This window comes from Herpailurus yagouaroundi, unplaced genomic scaffold (genome assembly GCF_014898765.1).
Source record: "Herpailurus yagouaroundi ecotype Mexico unplaced genomic scaffold, PumYag 160, whole genome shotgun sequence".
NCBI lineage: Eukaryota > Metazoa > Chordata > Mammalia > Carnivora > Felidae > Herpailurus > Herpailurus yagouaroundi.
The window spans coordinates 12,569,794-12,592,779 of NW_024412401.1; the positions used below are offsets into that span (position 1 = coordinate 12,569,794).

The following is a 22,986-nucleotide window of genomic DNA, read 5'->3' on the forward strand; positions in this document are numbered from 1 at the left end:
CAGCCGCGCCGCCTGCGCCGGGGGCCGAGGGGCCGGCGCCGCGGCGCGGGCGAGTTCGGGGCCCGGCGGGGCGGCCGGGGCCACAGCGGAGTTGGAGAGGAGGTGGCGGGCGGCGGCTGCTGGCTTGGGGCCAGAGGGGGCCGGGAATTTGCCCGGCCTGAGGCGTGTCTTGTCTCCTGCGGTGGAGCTGCCCCCTGGGCCTGCGATCCGCGGCCAGCTCACACACAATGCCCCCGGGGAGCGCTTTGCTGCTCAGCCCTCTGGCAGAGCGGGGGGGAAAAGCATGTAGCCTCAGCTGGGTTCTGCTGGGCGCTTCCGTGCAGGCCTGGGCACTGCAGGAACCAGCCGGCCTCGCCCTGCAATCCAACGCAACCACCAGTGGTTACCTTCCTCTTGCACGACAGTCTCAAAGCAAATAATAATAATGAAATGGTGAGTCTTAAACAGACATGGGCAAGTTGAAAAGATGTAACTACATTTAGAACACAGCGTTTTAACCCTCCTCTAAGGTCAATAAGCATTCAACGGAATTGAGTGAGCACCTGTCATGAGGACCTCAAGTGGGAACAGGCATCTCTCAAAACAATATAGGCTAGTCCCAATTTGTGAACAGCCAGTACTCCACACTGCAAATTGTTTGCAACTCTATAGAAACTAGGTTATAATTAGTTGTTTTGTTCAGGCCGGGCCACAAAACCTAGGAAACTCCAAATGTGCTTTCTATTCTTTCAAGAAACTGAATACGAAGTAAGTTCCAAAATACCTGGTGACAGGTGGATACAACTTAGTGAATTACATTCCTTAGTTTTAAGGGACTCAAGTTGTAAAATAACTGAATCATTCAAAGTAAATTACGGAAAAGACGCTGATGCCAGAATCTCATGGCAGAGAGAGGTGGTAGCAAGAATATTTTCAACAAGATCTCAGGTAAGTCTTAGATGCACTGAAGTCTTCAAACCATTGGAACATGTAGATTAACAAAAAGAGCATACATGACACATTTACAGAGCTGGGGTTTTCACTGAACCGCACAAATAAAAATAAATAAGTAACAGGGGAAAATAGTTAATCAAGTTTTTGTAATTGAGCATTGTAATGAACCATACCCGGTTTCCTAAAGAACCCTGATCCTTGTTGTGTTAGAAGGCCTCCATGACCGCCTCCCTACCCTTGACTCAACCCCAAAGTACTATCTTTAGCTTTGTAAAATTAATGAAGTAAACGTAAAATATTATGAAAAGTAGGTAAAACTGATTAAGCAGAAGATCTAGTAAAATTGTCAACCTGTTCAATATATTTAAACGATGACTAATCTGATTATACATGTATCGTCCTGACAGAATCCATTAATACTAGACCTCTAAGTCAGACATGTGGTATATATAACTGTATTTATCTTACTAAAAGAAAAGAAGGAAGAGAGGAAAGGACAGAACAGAACAAAAAAGGAAAAAAAATATATAGGGGATGATCCAACCAAAAGCTATCAATAACAGTCATGGAAGTTACTGGTACATAGCAATGAACATTACATTATTTTTAAATATAGCAGCACAAACTTAATAAAATGCTTCTACCTGTTATTTTTTGTTAGTAGTCTGCATGTGAAAATATTTTTGCAAGAATAATATAAGGCATATATGAAAATAAAATGGAAAAAATCTTAGAGAAAAAAATTATGGAAATGATAAAATTTAGAAAAAATTCAGGGTTTTAGTAGTTCCTAAGAGAATACAGAAAAATATGTAAGCTCTTAATTAGAAAAAAATATATGAGAGACACCTGTGCTATAAGAATGGGCGTTTCTAAGCAAGTAAAATTACTTGCTTACCAAATCAGAAAAAAGTGTCAAAGGATATAGATTGCTCTTTCCTCACTTTATATGCACTGTCCTTTAAGCTACTTTTACTCAAAAAAACCAGGTAAGATTTCTCCTTTAATAAATTTGATAGTTTTATAAATTAAAAAATAATGGGGTGCCGGGGTGGCTAGGTCAGTTAAACGTCTGACTTGGGCTTAGGTCATGATATCATGGCTCATGAGTTTGACCCCTGTATTGGGCCCTGTGCTGACAGCTCAGAGCCTGGAGCCTGCTTCCGATTCTGTCTCCCTCTCTCTGCCCACCCTCTCTGTTCACACTTTGTCTCTCTCTCAAAAATTATAAGATAAACATTAAAAAAAATTCTTTTAATAAAAAAATAAAAATAGGGGCACCTAGTGGCTCAGTTGGTTAAGCGTCCAACTTCGGCTCAGGTCATAATCCAGTGGTTCTGAGTTCGAGCCCCACTTTGGGCTCTGTGCTGACAGATCAGAGCCTGGAGTCTGCTTCAGGTTCTGTGTCTCCCTCTCTCTCTCTCTCTGCCCTTCCCTGCTCATACTCTGTCTCTATCTGCCTCTCAAAAATAAATAAACATTAAAAAAAATTTTTTTAAATAAAAAAATAAATAAAATATACTCACCATGGCACTTCCAGCAGGGCTGGAAGGGCCCAAATATGGACGCTGACCAGAATTAAAACAATGACTGCTTTCCATTCAGGAAAAAAAAAAAAAAAAATTAATAAAATGTAAACTCCAATAGACCATTTGCATGTTGTGTTTACAAACTCTAAGGCTGAAGATTATTCCTTTAAAGTTATGAAATTTAGAGTAAAAGAGCAGAAAAATGCAAATAAGTCATTTAGAGTTCTTGATTCTGCTACTTCCCTGAAACTACTACTTTTTCTTTTTACTTCTTTTTCATATTAAGAGGATTTTGTATTTAGCTTTTTTGTTTCCTCTTCTAGTTTCACTGCCTACTCTAATTACTGAACTTTAATTTTAAAAAGTATCGTCCCTCCTGTCTTAGGTAAGGAAAAAGATCAACAGATGAGGTTATGATCACTGTGCTTCTTAACACAAGGCTTTAAATCAATATTTTTGTAAATACTGTGGTTGAGAAAAGCTAGGTCAGCAAGTCAGAGTGGCACTGCTTTTTGCCTTACAAGTCATGTGTCTATTTTAGGATTTCTCAAAACCAGCCCTGATTGACAGCTGTTAAGTTTACTGCCCCCTTTCTCCCTTCCTCCAAAAAATTTCTTCTTTCCATACATGGTAACTGTTCTATATTTCTAGGTGTGTGCTTGAGAAAGAGGCCCCGTGATATATACAGTTTATTTCTTGCATCCCTAGTTGATTTCTAAGATGTTTTAGCGTCAAGCTGTACTCATTTGTCACTCGTTTCTCAATTTCGAATCACATTTCTTATAAGATGAGTCATACCTTAAGGTGCTTTATGGCACATTCGCGTAGGGACAAGTAGTGTTATATCCAGTGTCTCCCTGCTTCCACTCTGCTTAAAGCATTTGATAATACCACTCCAAATGAATTTTGGTTAACAACTTCATCAAGTTCAATTACATAACAATGTTGAACTCCTTAGTCTGGCAGTTATGGCTAATCTGGATGCCCTGGGTGTTTCTGTACTTACCCTCTATTACTCCTCTGCTGCTCCTATTCCCTACCCAGAGTCATTTTTGCCCTGGAGTTTGGTTGTAATGTACCTTCTGTGGACCGAATTGTGTTCTCCCCAAAATTCATATGGTGAAGCACTAACTACTAATGTGACAGTGTCTGAAATGCACATTTAGGAGGTAATTAGGCTTAAATTTATTTTTTTAATGTTTGTTTATTTTTGATAGAGGGAGCAGGGTAGGGACAGAGAGAGAGGGAGACACAGAATCTGAAGCAGGGTCTAGGCTTGAGCTGTCAGCACAGAGCCCGACACAGGGCTTGAACTCATGAATTGTGAGATCATGACCTAAGATGGAGTTGGATTTAACCAACTGAGCCACCGAGGTGTCCTTAGGAGGTAGTTAGGTTTAGAGGAAGTTATGAAGGTGAGCCTCTCCTGATGGGATGAGTGCCCATAGAAGAAAAGACATCAGAAAACTTGTATGTGCTCGCTCTGTCTTTCTCTCTCTTTCTCTCTGTCTCTCTGCCACATAAGCACACAGCCAAATCTATCATGGCAGACTTTATACTCTACCATTTATACATTATATGGGTTAATACTCCTACTGTTTTACTGGTCTTAGATCCCCTGAATTCAAAGTATTTCCCCATCTTTTATTTTTTTTAAAGTTTATTCATTTTTTAGAGACAGAGAGCATGAGGGGGGTGGGGGGCAGGAAGAGAGGGAGACACAGAATCAAAAGCAGGCTCCAGGCTATGAGTTGACAGCCCAGAACCTGATGTGGGGGCTCGAACTCACAGACGTGGAGATCATGACCTGAACCGAAGATGGACGCCTAACAGACTGAGCCACCCAGGCGCCCCTCCCCTCTTTTAGACATTGATAAAGTAATGCCTGTTCCAGCGATTTAATGCAGAGGTCCTTCCTTGTGTTAACATTTCTTGTGCCAGTGGATCTGCAAATAGGATGTAAGTTTCTAAATATGTGTATCTATCTATCTATAGAGAGAGACAGATACATAGAGCAAGAGGAAGAGAAAGAGAGTGTGTGTAAGCAAGTGAGTGATACAAATATTTCTGGAACTAGGATGTTGAAAGGATTTATGCCTTATTTTCTTATGTAATCTTAAAGGAAGATTTTACCAAGTAAACTGCTAACCACTTAATAGGAAAGGTAACCTATACATCTAGCAGACTGAGCTAACAGAAACTCACCAAGAAATGTTTGTAGCATGCTGGAATTACTCAGACTGAAATAAGTAGGTTGGTACTGCCTCGTTAATGACTTGTCTTAATATATAGTGGGTCTTTGTATGTATGTTTTTAAATAAGTAATAAATGAGAGGTATGGGGTTTGGAGTAAGACACGCATGCCTGGATTTGATCAATATGACAACGCTCCCACCCCAGATATTGGCCTCAGACAGTCTCCTGACACCATAGCTTCCTCATTTACACAAGGGGAATAAAATAGTATCTAGCTCATGGAGTTCTTGTGAGGATCTCTGAACATCTTAAAATAGGGTGAGCCAGCAAGGAATACTCATAACTGTTGATATTATTATTTTGTAGTTGCTTTATTTTATGAGCTAGCCATTTATAGAATGAATTCTTCTGGATAGCCAGGGCTATTTAAAAACCCTCGTCTGAGTTATTTGCCTAAGGAGCCACCCTAAATATAATATGCAGCCCCTTTGCAGATATGATTCTTCTCTCTTGATAGTTCTCATTAAGTGTTTGGGTTTTAAAAATCCATATTTTGTAAGCCCCAGTGTGCTGAAGAGTTTGGTTAATAACATTTTGAGCTTGGCATTTGCTAATATTCTCTCTAAAGCCTGAGCTGAACATAGTTTATTTTCTAGGAGCAGATTTATTAGGGCAATGAAGAACATATATTGATGCTTGGTAGCATGAATATCCCTTTATTGGAATAATTACTACAGAGTTAGGAATTGGGGATATCGATTGCATTTATTTAGTCTTTTGATATGGACAAAAATATTAAAAGCCATCAAACACTAGCATTGCCCTTTGACAACATCATTTAATTCTAGCTACAGGGAAAATTGTGACATAAACAAAAGCTGCATGACTTATCTGTCTTAATTATGATACTTTCTGCAGTGGGGAAAATACCCTCCTTCCCTCAAATATTATAAAAGCAAACGCCAGATTAATAAAAGAGAGCGAAAGCATTATAGATTAGCAGAAAGTGATGTAGCTGAGGGCAAAAGCTATCTACATGGGATACTTGGCCAAACCAATAGTCCAAAACAGACTTAATAAGATGGAGAATGGCTGGGAAATGTCTTTGTTGGTTCTAAATTAGTGTTGTTTTATGCTATTTTTTTGTAGCTTATCACTATTCCTTAAAGAGTGAGGGCCTGTGCTGTCCACGAGCCACAGGTAGCTATTCAAGTTTAAGTGAATTAAATAAAATTTAAAAACCATTCCCCAGTTATACTAGTTATATTTCAGTTTTTCAGTGGTCACATGTAGCTTAGTGGCTAGCATGATGGATGGAGCAGATATAGAACATTCTCACTGTCACAGAAAGTTCTACTGGAACAATTAGAATATCCTACTTCTTATTCTCATTAGTGGTCTCAACCTTCAGAAAGCCGTGCATAAAATGGTAATGTAAAAGACAATGCAAGACACCTCTCTGCATATTTACTGCATTTTCTGGATGTTCCATTTCATGCCAATGAAACGAGTTTTCTCATCAACCTTGTATACACAGGGCCATCTTATTCTTGAGCATATGTGACTTAAGATAGTGATTCTGTCTCAGTCCAAGTTCCCCAATCATGTACACATCATTGAAGTTAGTGATAGGAGTTTGGGAATAATTTCTAATTGGAACTAAGTTTTTCACAAGCTATTCAGAAAGGGTGCAAAAGACAAATTCTTTAATTTTTCTCCTACCACTGCCTGTCAAACCCATTCTGTCATCTTTTCCTTCCCTTTCCTTCCCTTGGATAATATCTCAAGAAGATCCATTAATTTGCAATGATTTCCAAGCATTAATGAACAGTCCTCATTTTCAGATATTCAAAGTCCATTGCAATATAACTTAAAGCTTCCAATGTTCATCCAGTTCACAGCTTCTCATCTCCCAATAGGAGTACCACTACCTGTGCCCCCATCTGGATTAACCAGTCTGCAATGGGAAAGGAGGGTGAAATCCATGTTTACTTTCTTCCATGCTTCACCATCTCACCCTTCTCTAGTTGCTATTTCTAGCTCCTTCAGGGTAGGAATGGGGACAAGATAAAAGTGGGATTAGAGGAAAAGGAAGAAAAATCACAGGTGGCTGATGCTGCCATTTTCTGGCACTGGGTCTTCTGACAGCATGCAAGCCTTTTCTCTCACATGGCACCTTTACAGGCTCTTTGACCACCCCACGTTGATCCTCTGGCACAAATCATTCCCCTTTCTTCACTTTACCTCTAGTGATTCTTGCACAGCCACTTTGTGTAGGGTTGCCTTAGTTCCACAGATACTCCTTCTGGAGAAGTCCTTTAAGAAGGCTAAAGCCAGTTGTATTCCTTGCTTCCCAGGAAGTGGCAATCCCTCCCGCGACAGCCTTGCCATTTTTCTTTGTCATCAAAGTCATCCTCAGCTAACCTTCAACCTTCAGATATATCCAAGGACAGCGTCCCACAAATGCCAAGAGTCTCAAGGCCACTTTCATCACATCCCACATTGTGGAACATAAGAATATGAGTTTCTGCAGTTCAGAGTATATTCTGCTTGTGGCCAAATGTCAGTTTCCATTCTGTGGACTACTCACACTATTTACCTGTGGTTCTTTTGAGGTACTTAGAATATGTAGGGAGGGAGGAACTTGGAAAACCACTGTTTGTTAGACTCTTCAAAGAAGGTCATACTCCTTGGTCTCCTCTCAGATGATGCCATCCTTTTATATACAGGACAATGAACCAGTTTCCCAGTCTCAAATCTTGATGAATGGTCTGGATATGGTTCAGCCTCTTTTAGACAAAGAGGCACCTATACTCCATGTGTTTAGTTTGGGCACTTCAGCTGAGATGAAGACATGTTCTACCCAATTTCGAACAGAAAACATATCTGTCCTACTGAAGGCTGAACATTCATTTGATCAAGTAGTATTTATTGAAATGTTACAATAAGCCAGTATTTAAATAAAATAAAAAAAACAGTATTTACTTAAATAAAATAGTTAAAATATGTAAAGTTAGCACACTATAGGAGCTTGAACATGTGTTGCCATTACAGTTATCAACCCTAAAATCACAAACTCAAATTATGCTGGATTCCTATGTCCTTTATTCTTCTCTATGTTTTCACTAAATGTCTCACTCAGTCCAATGACCTTATTTTTTTCCTATGCAAGTGATTTCCAAATTTATATCTCAATCCAAAAATTGTACTGAATTCCAGCTGCATATGTCAAATTCTCACCTGACATATCTTGTGACTATGTCAGAGGTATTTCAAACATTTTCAGCGTGAAACTCTTAATATTCTACTCTCTCACCTAGCCTGTTTTTCTTCCAGACTCCCCATCTCAGCGAATAGTACTACAACCTATCTGCTTGTTTAAGCCTATCTGTTGGTCTTTGATTCTTCTTTCTTCCTTATCATTCCCACCTCTGGTACCAGATCCACCTCAAGTTGTTTCTTTCCTTCTTTAAAATATATCTTGATTTTTCTCAGCATCTCCTCTGACATCAGATTAATTCAAATTACTCTCATCTATCATCTGGCCTGTGCCTCAACTGCTTCCCTGGTATCAATATTTATCCTCTCAAATCCATGCTGCCCAGAGCTGCCAGTGTACCTCTTTGCAAACATAAATATGAACATGCTGCTCCTCTGCTTAAAACCCTCCAGTGATTTCCTATCATACTACGGATAAGATCCAAAATCCTCATCGTGGCTGACAAATTCCTGAATGATCTGTGGTCACTGCTTGCTTCCTAAAATATCCATTTTTGTTGTCTGCTTGTATACATGTACTATCCTCTAGCCATGCTGGGGTTCTTTTAATTCTTAGACCTTGTCAGATTGTTTCTTGCTTTGGAGATGATGAGCATTCATTTCCTTTTACTTGGAACATATTCTTTCTCCACTTTGTGTGGCTGACCTCAAAAACAAAATCCTGTAGATTACAACTTAAGTATTGTTTCCATCAAAGTTTTCCTAGATGACAACCATCTTTGTTATCTATATCCCTACCTATAGCCCTTCGGTTTATTCATTTACTTCAGAATGTTGAAATTAGTTATATTTTATTAATTTTTCAACTAATCTGTAAGTTCCATTTTATTTTCCATTTATTTATTTATTTATTTATTTATTTATTTATTTATTTATGAGAGAGAAAGAGTGGGGGAGGAACAGGGAGAGAGAGAGGGGGAGAGAGAGAGAGAGAGAGAGAGAGAGAGAGAGAGAGAGAGAGAGAGACCTAAGCAGACTCCACTTCTAGCACAGAGCCCAATGTGGAGCTTGACCCCACGGCCCTGGGATCATAACCTGAGCCAAGAGTCAGGGTCAAGAGTCATACACTCATACATCTGAGCCACCCAGGCAACCCTGTAAGTTCCATTTTAACACTGCCTTTTGTTTATCTATTCCACTAATCTGTAGAATACAAAGAAACATAGACCACATCTGATTTGTTTATGCCTTTATACAATCTAAGATAAAAGAGGTTCTCAATATTAAATAAATGAATGAATCCAGGGACAACCAATAACACTTCCTTCAACTATTAACTTATTAAAATTCTTGATTATTAAAAATAAAGTTATTATTGAATTAATTTGTACTAGGCTTAAGTGTTCTTTTTTAAAATTTTTTAAAATGTTTTTATTTATTTTTGAGACAGAGAGAGACAGAGCATGAGCAGGGGAGGGGCAGAGAAAGAGGGAGACACAACATCTGAAGCAGGCTCCAGGCATTGAGCTGTCAGCACAGTGCCCAACGTGGGGCTCGAACTCACAGACTGTGAGATCATGACCTGAGCTGAAGTCGGACGCTTAACTCACTGAGCCACCCAGGCGCCCCAGGCTTAAGTTTTCCAAATATTAGGAAAATAAAAGGACTTTGGAGTTCAAATGTTGATAAACCATGGCTTAATTTAATTATATCTGCAGGAAATATCCAGATTTAGAGAGAGATTCACCAAGGAGAGACACTGATCCATCAATTGATAGAGCTTAGTTTAGAATAAAACAAGACTTGGGAGAAAATACTATAGAGTTGACTTAGCACTTTTAAAAACATTTAAGTTTAGGGAACTGATTCTACACAGTGTTTTTCTAGTCCAAAAGCAACTGTAGTCTTAAGACAAAAAGAAAACTCACAAGCAAACAAACAAAACCACCTTGTATTTTCTTTTTTTTTTTTAAGATTTTATTTTTCATAGGAAATCTCTATTCCCAACATGGGGCTTGAACTTATGACCCAAGACCAAGAGTCACATGTTCCAAAGACTGAGCCAGCCAGGCACCCCCAACCTGTATATATTTCCAATCATATCCTGTACAATGGATTCTTCCCATGATGAAACCTGAGACAGTAGTTAAGAGGAAACTCTGGCCAACAGACCAGCAGCTAGAATATTTTTAAAAACAAAAAAACTGCAGACTTAGAAATAGGCAACAAATGTGGCAAATGTAGTAGGTGGAATTAATTACCTATGACTCCCTAAGAACACTGGGAAGATACACTAATCCAGCCACCACTTTATAGTTAAATGGAAACCATATCAAAGAGTTCACCAGTGATTATTTACACTGAGAGAAAAGTATTTGTATGAGATTGTGTAGAAGCAAAGAAGAAGTGGTAGAGAAGTGTGTTCCTCAAAAGCGAATAATGGAATGGAAAAAGGACATCAAAAATGTGTGCATCTGAACTGAGGGCCACAGAAGGGAGAAAGAAAGTTAGAAGCTGATACTGTAAAATACTAGGTTGTAATTTTTCTTGAGTACATTTCGGCTAGAACAGAAATGCCAATTTCCTAGGATATAGTCCAGAAGTTCAGATGGTTGAACTTTATAAGTTCAAATAAAGCAAATAAAGCAAATAAAGTATAAGCTACTTTATTTATTTATTATTTATTTAATCTTAGAGAGAGAGCATGTGTGCATGCATGAGCTGGGAAGAGAGAGAGAGAGAGAGAGAGAGAGAGAGAGACTCAAGTAGACTCCCCAGTTAGCAAAGAGCCCATGTGGGGCTCAACCCCATGGCCCTGAGCCGCAGTCAAGAGTCTGAAGCTCCACCAAGGCACCCAGGTGCTCCTCATGAAACTATTTTTAAAATGACAGATATATGGCTGAATGATTAAATGGATAAGCAGTGGGCTGGCAATAGTGTGGCATTACCAGGTGGCAAATCTGTGGCACAAGGGGCTAGTACTGCCTCCCACTCAGTATCTATGCAAATATCAGTAATCCTTTTCACTCTTGTTTCCTGCTAAGACTGGATTTGGACTCCATCTTTAAAACTTTCTCAACAGAGTGCTCTAAACTCCCCTACCAGTGTGGGGGAGATCTAATTTCCATTTCATCCACAAGCAATTGAGAAAGCAGAGAACAGAGGCTGGTCCTCACCTTTCAAGGGCAGAACTGTTTGCATACTCCCAAATTGTATGCCTGAGTGTTGTTACAAGGTATCTTAGCTGTAGCTAGATGAAAAGATAATACATCTTTGCACTGTGAATTCCAACTAACTTTGGATAAATCATTGAATATGTTCCCTCAGATCCATAATCTCATGAGCTACCTCACGACTCACATGAGACATTTGATTAAGTTTCAGATCTGCTATTGCTTTTCAATGAATGAAATGTTACATATATGTAAAATGCAAAGGCAGCAATATATGCATTTTTCCTTATGCAACTGAAACGAATTATTTCCAGATACCTTTATCTTTTCACGGCATGTGGTAATAACAGAAACACATTTGTCTGTTCAAGGCAATTTGAGTTACTTATAACAAGTGCAGGATAAATTATTGGTCATTTGCTTCCCTTTATTTACTTGCTGAGAGATATACCCCAATTTGGCAAGCTCTGCAGTGTAACATTAGTGATGATCCAGTGAATGGAATAGATAGGAGCATCTCGATCGCCAGTCCTACTCTCAGAACAATCTGTGAAACCTTTTGTCTGAAAGGCTAGAGATAATACTCTCCCCTTATTCCAGATATCAACAAACAACAAACAAAAGCCAAATCTTTTCTAAAATCCTCTTAAATGTCTCAGATCAGGACTGTCAGCTGAGCCTATTGTTGCTTAGAGATTTAGAGGTTTCAGGGGAGAGTCCATGAGAAGGAACCCTCTCTGCTTTAACAGCTCTGACTTGAAAAAAAATTTTTTTTCTCAGCCACCTCACAAGCAAGAGGCATCTGTCTAGGGATGAGACAACAGGGGTATCAGAACAGAGCTATCCATCAGGATATGACTTAACGGAAAAGACTATTCATATTTAGAAAAATAAAGTAATTGAAGCCCATAGAATGAAAATTAGGGCAGACATTATATATGCTCACAGGGATAACTGGGCTCAATGGGGAGTGTCTGTAAGTGCAAATGTAGTTCCCATTCTATTCCCAGGGAACGTACTGTTTGATTGTTTGCTTATTTTTAAATTTAATTTATTTTGTGACAGCTCAGTGGTTATCATTTCAGTGTGTTCTTTCCTATTTCAATGTACATATAGTGCAACTACTCCAGAAAGTGAAAAGCATGTCCATGGCCTCTAGCAGGGCTGAGGGCCCTGTGGCAATAGCTAAGGCTCCCTTGGTGGGGGGAGGGGTGATGGGGCAGGGCTCATGGCCACCCACAGGCAGTATTTGCTCTGCCAGGTCAGAAGACACTGGTTTCTGATACTGTGGAATCTTACTCTTGGAATAAACAGAACTTTAACTTCTTGTTCCCAATATTGCTTTCTATTTTAAGGAAATGGACAGTAGTTTTGCTGCTAAAAAGGCTGGAGATTCCTGCCTTGTAGACCATTCTTGCTAGACAACCTTCAGCTCCAATCAGCGATGATGAACAACTATTGACTACTGAGGAACGAAAGACTATTGATGATGAAAGGATTGACTATTTCCTTTAAGATCCATCTTGCAGAGGTTGAAGGAGAGGGAAGTGAGTTAAGTGAGATGATGTGAGTTCTGGTAGATAAAGACATAATGCGAGAAATTACAGGCAAATTAAAATTCCCTATTCTCATTTCCCACATACGCTCCTCGGCTCATGTCTCATAGGAGTCGTCCTCGTTTAGCCTTTTTTTTTTTTTTAACATAATGAAATGTTTAATAGAATATTTAGGATCTTAATCCTTATGACAGTGTCAGAATATTCTTTATGCATAGCCTAATGGCAAATGATAAAAGCCAAATAAATATTTAATAATTTCCCATCAGTTCCTGTGTTAAGGGTTCACCTATTCACCTATGTATGAACTTTTCAGAAGTTCATACATATTCACAGTAAGTGGAAAATTAGTTCTCTTTCCCTTTCCTTTAGCCTTTGTTACTTCCTCATTGTCATTTTATCATTTCTTTTTCTATTGCCCAGTTTCAATTCAAATCTGTCTGGATCAAACTGAAAATTCCTGTTTAAGATTTTTGTGAATTCTAAGTGAAACTACAAAAAAAAAAATACTGTGTAAGCTTAAGTACATAGAAAGAGAAACGTATTTTAGAACTCAAGAGGCAGTGAACATACAAACATACGTATGTTTCTTTTTGGCAAATAAATAAATAAATAAATAAAAACTGAACTTTATACCAAAAAAAAAAATCTATTTGAGCTTTATTACTCTGTATTCAAAGAAGATTCTTACATGCATTGGAAGTCTTCAGATTTGCTCCCAGCATAATCAGTATGACCTCTTTTGGAACTTCTGCTGGTTTCAAATAAGACAATTGTGAAAATTCCAGCAGCTTCTGATAGCATTAATTTATGAAAATGTCACTCTATGACCTTGGCAAGTTGCAGTTCAATTGTTCAATGAACATCAAGTTCTTAGGACTTCAATTCCATGTTGTGACTGAAGGCCCATCAACTTGCTCTTTGGTCCTGTGTTATGTATGTGACATATGGCTGTATATGTCAGGTTCAAGGAAAAAAGGTGGCAAAGAAGCCATGTCTTTTTTCATCGAAATATACTCCTTTAATCAATCCTTTAAAAAACAAAAGTCACTGCGTAGTGAAAGAAAATTAGTAAACCCAGTTGAGAGCCAGGGTTGTCTTTTTTTCCCTATACCAATTAAAATAAACTGATTTTGTCTTAAAGAGGACTCATAGTGTCTGACCTCAAGATGTTTACAGCAAAGAGTGGACTGTGACATTTCAAAACTACCTATAATGGTAGGTGGTAAACATAGTGCTGAGTAGGATTCTGAACAGGTTTAACTTTCTCTTAGAACACTGCTGTGCCTGCTTCATCAGATTTCAGTCCCAGGCATCAGTGCACACTGGTCTTCCTACCTGGATATCTGAAGGCAGAAACTACCTGGATGGAGTAGGTACTTATAAATGAAACTGTACAGAGTTTACTGAGTTACTGCTCATATTTCATTAGAGCCTGAGCTATATTCTTTCTCTTATGTTTTTATGCACACTATTCACAGGTCTTATTATTTAAAAAAACTTTCTTAATGTTTATTTTTGAGATAGAGACAGAGCATGAGTGGGGGAGGGGGAGAGAGAGAGAGGGAGACACGGAATCCAAAGCAGGCTCCAGGCTCTGAGTTGTCAGCACAGAGCCCAATGCAAGACTCGAACCCACAAACCCTGAGATCATGACCTGAGCCAAAGATGAACGCTTAACTGACTGAACCACCCAGGCGCCCCTCACAGGTCTTATTTAATACTCCCAAACAAATTAATGTTATTTAAACACAGCATTAACACACATTATATATTCAGTATGATAACAGTGAGAAATTCATTTTATATAAAATCTAAGATTACATACAAAAATATGTTTACAGATAGAAGTACAGAACTGAACTTAGAGTTTCATAAAGTGACATTTAACCTACTGCATATGATGTCTTGATAGTTGTGTATTGGGGGTGTGTGTGTGTGTGTGTGTGTGTGTGTGTGTGTGTTTGCGTTCTATTTAATCAGAAGAAACATTTTCAGTTGCAATCCACTAATACATTGCAAACTACAGCTTTAAAAACATTGTAATAAATGTCTAAGGAGTTATATTATATATTATTACTAGTGGCAAACATGACTTTGAAATCAAAAACATAAAATCTGTTTTAATAGAAAATGTTATCAGTAAAAATTGTATTTTTTTTTTGCTGCCTGTTGTCTCCTTTGATTATAAGAACAAATACATTTTGAGTATAAGAATGTTAATTTTAACTGAGTTGTTTCTTCTTTAGATTAGTTATTTCAATGACAACTTTTAAGGAGATCCAAAAAGAAGAGAGTGTGAAAATCTCTTACATTATTTCCAGAAAGGTATAATAAGTGACCAGCACTTGAAAAAATAAGGGTGGAATATGAGAAAAATGATAGCTTATCAATTTCAAGGAGTCTTTGGCAAATCATTTGTAATTTGCTGAGTGTTATTTTTTTTCAATGTTGCCTGGTGTTACAAGATTTTAGTTAATTTGTTGCATATAGAAAAAAATCCCATACAGACCATACATAGAAGTGTTAATGATAGGAAAATTTTATATGGAAGGATCTCAAAATAATCATTTGAGAGAAGAATAAACTGAGACCCAAGGAAGATTTAGTGACTGGATCAAAAGCTGGTTAGCAAAGGAGAGCCTGGCTGGCTCCATCAGTGGAGCGTGAAACTCTTGATCTCAGGGTTGTAAGTTTGAACCCCACGTTGGGTATGGAGATTACTTAAAAAAAAAAAAAAGCTGATTAGCAGATCCACAGCATGTCATGTTTCCACTAACAGCAGCAATGCCCACTCTTGCTTGATCTTCAGAATTATTTAGGGCACTTATTAAAAATGAAAATTTGTAAACACTGTCCCAGAAAACTGTGATTCAGTAAATCGGGTATAAGATCTAGGAGCTTGCATTTAATAAGCTTCCTAGGTGATTCTTACACTGAATCAAGTTTGGGAATCAGTGCCTCTGATTATTTTCATGACTGAAGTATTTGTTTCTGCTCCAATGTAGACAATTTGTTACTGAATGTAAAAATGACAGTTTCAGTTCAAGTGCAACAAATTGCCCACCATCCCATATGTGTGTGAAGAAAACTAAAAACCTGCGATGTTTTGAATAAGCTGTTTGTTTTGCCCATTTAGAAATTAGCAAAGATCTACTAAGCATAGAGTTTTGAATTTAGCATAATAACAAGATGTATACTTCCCGTTTGTTAAAAAGACGATGTCCTAAGGAGCTGCTGGCTCACAGTCTTGTTTTCTATAATATCTAACCTGGTCTCAAAGACCCAGAGGACAGTCCCTTTAACAGCCTTCTCTTAACAACATTCCTTGATTTGTTCCCTTTTGATACTTTTCACAGTATCACCACTTTCAGCCTGCTGTCCCCTAGGTCACACCTCAAACTTTGCAGCCACCCACAACTGCAATACATCTGAAAGCTTAGACTGTTCTTCCAATCTCTGACTACGAGTCCCCATCTTTCCTGATGCCATCTACTTTTGCCATACGTCGTATTCACTGAGAACTCCAATTTCCAACTCCCACTTTTTTGTTTTCTACTTGTACTTCCCCTCGCACCACCCTCTAGCTACATTGGTCTCCTTTCAGAGTTTTGAACACAGTGAGCTCTTTTCTCTATGTGGAACATTTTTCTGCTGGCTTTCATGTGGTTACCTCTTCAAACTTTATGTCCTTGTTCTAGTGTTCACACCTGAGGCATTTTTCATGAGCACCTACTTGCAGAAATTATCCACTTCCCCACTAATTTTCTTCTTAGCATTCTACTGCTTACCCCTCACAGCTCTTTTAACAACCTGTTAAAATATATATGTAATATTTATATATTATAATATGTAATAATATAATATCATAATATATAATAAAAATATATATACACATACATATGTATATACATACATATATATACATATACATACATATATACATATACATGTATACATATATGCATACATATGTATACATATACATACATATATATATACACACACACACACACACACACACACACACACACACACACACACACAGAGAGAGGCGAGAGAGACCATAAATAGGCTCTAAGTTTTATAAGGGCAAGAACCATGATTTTTTACTATTATATTTCCAGCACCTAACACAATGTCTAGGTTTTTGGTAGTTAGTCAATATGTTCACCTGGACATATATTTTTCACACTAAAATTACTTCTCTCCTCTGTGTTTTAACAAAACGAACATTTAGAAAGAAGATAGGGTATCTCAGAAACTTCTTGGTAGAACAAGCCAACATCTAATCTGTTTAAGACGAGAATTTCCAACAATGAGAAGGGCAGAGAAAAAAGGCAGGTGATCATAAACAATTTGTTCATCAACTAGGCAAAGCTAATGCTAAAATGTCTCAGAATGTTTAACCTCTGTGATTTATTTTAAAAGACTATATTTATTTCAGTTGCTATTCCATTAAATTTTCAAACCATTTTTACCTATCCCAAACATATTGTGGAGTGACTCATCAGACATCTGTGACAAGTAAATACACACAGAGTATTTTGGGAGTAGCAAATATGGGTATGCATTTATAGTACAACCAAAATTAAATCTGATCTGGAAAAAAAAAAGTGAATTCTTCAGCCCTGACCACCATTGTGCCCTTCTCGTCTTTAGAACCTACGTTTGGACGAGTTTCCGATCACCTCTCACCTTTAAATGCCAGAATTAATGGAAAATTGTCCTTTTTTTCCTGAATACTACTTTGCTACAGAAGCCCTTCTGCAATGAATGTTGAACGCTGTTAAGCCCTATTTATGGCTTTAATAGCTTTGCATTAATGAAAAAATCAGATACCCTTTATGTACCCACCTCAGGGGTTCATCTCGGAGATATCCGATTGACGTGAAAGAGAGTCAAATTGATTTCTGCCAAAGATGAGAAAGTAGTAAAAGGCTCAAACTGCATGTGGATAATGAAATAACTTGTTTTATCCCAGATATTCACTGCACGTGTCTGCTACTTATTTCTTCTAATGGCTTTCCCCGGCTTCTCATACAGCTCAAATTCTGATGTCTCCCCTGTTATGTGTGTCAACAGAAAGAGGAAATGAAGAGGCTCTCATAGCACTTTAGTGAGAAGAGAGTTAAACGTAAAGCTATCATTCCTGCATTCTGGTTTGTGTGTTCAGGGTTATTTGGATAATTGGAAAGTATGCTTTTTCAGATGAGTTAGACTTCCTGGAATAATTAATCAGGGTCTTAATCACTGCATCTGTAAAAATGAGTTAAGATGTGGGAGGCTAAGAACTTTCTAGCACAAAGCTGTGTTTTGTTGTTTTTTTTTTTTCCGCTCTCCCTTTTAAAGTATCAGGAATTTCCAAGCTATCAACATTTGCTGAATCTGGCCATGAACAGTTTTCAAAAATAGTCTATGTTTCATTTATTTTCAAAATACTTTCCATTTCAGTAGGTTTCCATGAAGTGAAAACATTTGCCATAATGGATGAATTTCATCAGAGAGCTGCTTTAACACTGTTCTAAATGAATAGAGTAAAATCACTGCAAAGATACAATCACAAGAAATAAGCCTCTTTAAAAAAAAATGTGCTAAAATTTAAAGCTGAGCCTGATTCTGCAAATTGGACAACATCCCAAGTATTTTGTTAAGAGGGAGTGAGTGCTGTAGAGAAGTCAGAGACAAATAAATTGAATATGGGGTAGAGTCGGCTAGATTAGATCCAGCTAGACTAGGTCTAGTTGTAAAAGGAAGACCACCACCACTAGGGGAGTTTACAGGGAACCCAACACAGGCTAAGAGCCATGGCGTTGCCAAGGTGGAACTAATACTGATAAGGTGCCTGGGGCAAGACAGAGAACGGGAGAACCAGAAACTAATGACTCAGATTCAAATATGAGATCACAAAATGAAGCAAAAGCCAACTCAAGCAAGAAGTAACAGGAAGGAAGGCAGTGGTAAGCACCAGTGAGAGCATGTGATAGAAACAGGTATGTTTTCCTGGTCATGAAGCCAAGGAGATAACAATTCAGGCAGTAAGTCCTGCAGCATTTTATTTTGATTCGAATGTACATGTTCATCACAATCAATGAATAAAATCAGTCATTCTCATCAGTTTGTATGTACAGACTCAAGAATGTTGGATACTCCAAATACATCTGCAAAAGTGAATGAGGAAGATCTCTATGAACCGATATGGAGTAATTTTCACGATACATTGTTATGTGCCAGAGCATACAGTTTGCAGCTTTTAATTAAAGAAAAAAAAGCAAATAAGAAAATACCAATATATCTGTTCATTTGTGCAAAACATAATTCAGGTAGTAAAAGTCAGAAACAAATAAGATGGGCTGCCTACAGGGTGGTGAGAACAGAGTTATGAGAATGAGGACATGGGAAGAGAAACTTCTCTGAGTATGCCTTTATGTATGGTTCAGTATCTTAGAATCAGAGCAATATCTCATAAACAAGACCAATAAATAATTAAATGCAAACGGGATATGGGGGAAGGACTGAAAATAGAATACAGAAATAAATGAATCTAAGCTCATTACAAATGATTACAAACCTAAGCCTCATGTAAGGGGTCAGAGAAAAATAAACAGACTAACTTCATTAAAAAATATTTTGAACTGTATACTCCAGTTAGTAAATTTGATTTTTCACAGGGATATGGATTAGTAATTCTGAAGCTGTTTTATGTAAACATTTCTCATAGAAATAGATTATGGGTCATGGGGCCCAGGTTTCTCACGATCAAAAAACAGAGCTACAAATCAGGAAATGGGAAGGCTAGAATGAACTCATGCTGTTGGGTCAGAAGTGGAAATATCAATTGGAATTCATGGATTTCATTGTAAATAATGTGAAGGAGATGTAGATGTATATATACATGGGTTACGCTATTCATACAAATAGTTTCTAGCTATAACCACTCAGAAAGCCTAACAGCAATGACATCCCAGTAGTACTGAGAACACTATATGCCTGTATCTTGGTTTCTATAAGTAGTTTTCAAAAATAAACAAAAGCACTTGAAAAATTGGTTGACTCTAAGGCTGGGAAATCATTGAGGAACTACAAGATGAGTCTGAAACATCTCTGAGTGCTGGAAAGTAAAGAAGTGTTAAAACAGAATGAATGGGAATGACAGAAGCCAACTTAAAGAAGCTCCCAGCAGCTAAAGCTGGGAAAATTTGAGGAAAATACTAAATGATAAGTAGTGGATAGTAGTCTGTCAAATAAAACAAATAACCAAGAGTCTACATTGATATAAGTAAATAATTAAATGTGTAAACAAATAAATGGGGTAAAAGAGGGGAGCCTAGGTAGCTCAGCTGATTAAGCATCCAACTTTGGCTCAGGTCAGGATCTCATGGTTCATGGTTTTGAGCCCCGCATCGGGGTCTGTGCTGACAGCTCAGAGCCTGGAGACACTTCGGATTCTGTGTGTGTCTCTCTCTTTCAGCCTCCCCAGCTCTCTCTCTCTCTTTCAAAAAAAAAAAAAAAACTTAAAAAATTTAAAAAGTAAATGGGGTAAAAGGGATATTTCTTACTTATAGAATTCCAATTAATAAATATAGAAGTAAAGATAGAAACTTACCATTTGGTAAACAGTTTAGCTATTAAGTATTGCAGATAAGAGTCATCAATGAATGCTAAAATTAGTGGGTAAAAGTATGATGATAAACTAAGTAATTCCATATTTTCAAAGTATGTCCTCCAAAAATATTTACTAATTTCAAAAAGAAAAGCAGAATTTTTACAATGGAAAAACCTGGCAAAGATCAGGAACTAGCCTCATCGGGAGTAAGACAGAGGAGAAAACATTACTGAATGTTTTCCTCAAAGTCCCTTCTGACTTTTCAGGCATGGTATTCCATGGAATGTAGCCGGTGGGACCAAATAATGTTGTGAATTTGCTTGGCGTTTTATTCTGATGACAAGGAAACTGGTTTAATATCTTTGCATTTATCAAAAGGCTCTAGTATAGGAACTGCTGTTCTTTAGACAGTTTTGACCAAGGAAAAAGACTATGACAGAGATCATCTGATCAACTAAATGGACCCTGCCTATCAGGGTGCCAGATGTTGTACCTGTGCTTCTTCTATCACACACATCACAACTTCAAGGCTAAGTAGGACAACTTAACTCCCTACCTACAGAGTTGCTGGACATCTTCCATGAAGTTCCAGTCACCACAGCCACGAGACAAACAGATGCTATCTCCCAAATGTAGTATCTACCTTCATTATACCATTGCCAAAACAGATGGCTATAACACAGAAATGTACTTCCCAAAACTTATTCTAGCATGCTGACTTTAAGGGATGTTAAAAGGTGTTTGATAAAGGCAGAAGAAGGGAACTTTCACTTGAAAACATACTCCTATGAAAAATTAAAATATCCAGGTATTTGAATGCCACTGTAGAAACAATACCAAACCAAATTTAAATTGTTACCTCTAATAATGAATTCTTATTTCAGATACCAACATTTAGATATAATTCTTGAACATTATATCTGATTTCACTAAACAAGGAATCAATCAAGTTTAAGAAATACTAAGATTGTAACACATGAATTGTCAAACTCTTCCTTGTCTTCAATTGCACTATGTATTTTCAGGAGGAAGGAAATAGTGTGCAGCATTTCACAAAATTATTCTATTATATCAACTACCTCTACCTGCCTTTTCCCCCAGAATCTCTTAAGGATTATGGAAAGAGCCCATTGACCAAAGAACAGATATAGAAGATGTGCTCTACATACACAATGGAAAACTACTTGGCGATGAAAAAGAATGTAATCTTGCCATTTGCAACAGTGTGGATGGAACTGGAGGGTATTATGCTAAGCAAAATAAGTCAGTCAGAGAAAGACAAAAACCATATTTCACTCATATTTGGAATTTAAGAAACAAAACAAGTGGTCAGAGGGGAAAAAAGAGAAACAAACCAAGAAACGGACTCAACCATAGAGAACAAAATGATGGTTACCAGAAGGGAGAGGGGTGATGGGTTAAATAGGTAATGGGGGGGCGCCTGGGTGGCGCAGTCGGTTAAGCGTCCGACTTCAGCCAGGTCATGATCTCGCGGTCCGGGAGTTCGAGCCCCGCGTCGGGCTCTGGGCTGATGGCTCAGAGCCTGGAGCCTGTTTCCGATTCTGTGTCTCCCTCTCTCTCTGCCCCTCCCCCGTTCATGCTCTGTCTCTCTCTGTCGCAAAAATAAATAAATGTTGAAAAAAAAATTAAAAAAAAAAATAAATAGGTAATGGGGATTAAGGAGTGCACTTGTAATGAGCACCAGGTGTTGTTACGTAAGTGTTGAATCACTAAATTGTACACCTGAAATTAATATTAGGCTGCATGTTAACTAACTGGAATTAAAAAAAAAGATTAGCATTCTCTGGAACACATTTTGAGAAATAGTATCTTAAGTAACAATAAATTAATCACCAAGTAATCTTCAACCGTAATAAATAATCATACAAAATTAAAGCTTTTGTGCTTACAGTTGCACTGGGAAGTTAAAGTCCACACTTAGACATCAATAAAGACTCAAATAATAAAATACTCAAATGGTTCAGATGATCATTTCCACAGAGAACAAACACCAAGATGGATTAGAATCCATGGAGGAGCAGAGACTGAAGCTGGGCTTTGATGCGTGAGTATATTTTACATAGGTAGAGAAGAGAATTGCCCAGAACACTCCACACACAGTAGGTGTTGATTAAACGCTTGTTAATTAACCAACTAGCCTAAACTGTATGGCCCTCAGAGGAAGCATGGCCTAGCTCAAACTGGAGAGAAGCAACTAGTAAGCTTTCCATCTGGCAGGGATGCAGGGGAGGCGCCTTTGCAGGAAAATCATTAGAGCCTCTTTGAAGAGCGCTTTCTCCAGCAACCTGCAGTGAGACCGGTCAGGCTGTTAGGAGTATCCTGGAATTCTTCCTTGTGAGACAAAAACTTGGCTGAGATGTTGAGTGCTTGAGGGGACAGTATATCAGCTCCATCCATCTCAAAGAGTATATACGGATATCTCCCTCCTGAGGAAGAACTACACCATTAAGTTATGACTCTGTCATCACTCCCTATACTCTCTTTCCACTCAATCAAAACTACTGGCTCAGCAAGATAATATAAGTGAGGCACTATGACGGATATTATAATACAGCAGGTAGGAATACTTAAGTCAATTGATCTGGAATGAAGAAAGCCAATATATACTTTGTCAAAGCCTTCTTAAGTGTATGATTCATACCTTGTCCTTCTCCGTACTCCATCACCATACAGTGAACATAGTGTGCACTCAGTCATAACTTGACCTTTACTTAGCTAGGACACAGTTTAAGTAATATGTCCAGAAAACAAGA

At 38.0% G+C, this 22,986-nt stretch overlaps 1 protein-coding gene across 1 annotated transcript in view; it reads right to left on the reverse strand.

Annotated features, from left to right (window-relative positions):
* TUSC1 (tumor suppressor candidate 1) overlaps positions 1-8,003 on the reverse strand; it is a 9,139-nt gene extending 1,136 nt beyond the window's left edge. The window contains exons 1-2 of the mRNA XM_040482772.1: positions 7,975-8,003; positions 5-356 (exon numbers count right to left, since the gene is read on the reverse strand). Coding sequence (XP_040338706.1) covers positions 5-356; positions 7,975-8,003 — 381 coding nt within the window. The remainder of the gene's footprint in view (positions 1-4; positions 357-7,974) is intronic.
* Positions 8,004-22,986: the final 14,983 nt, after the last annotated feature.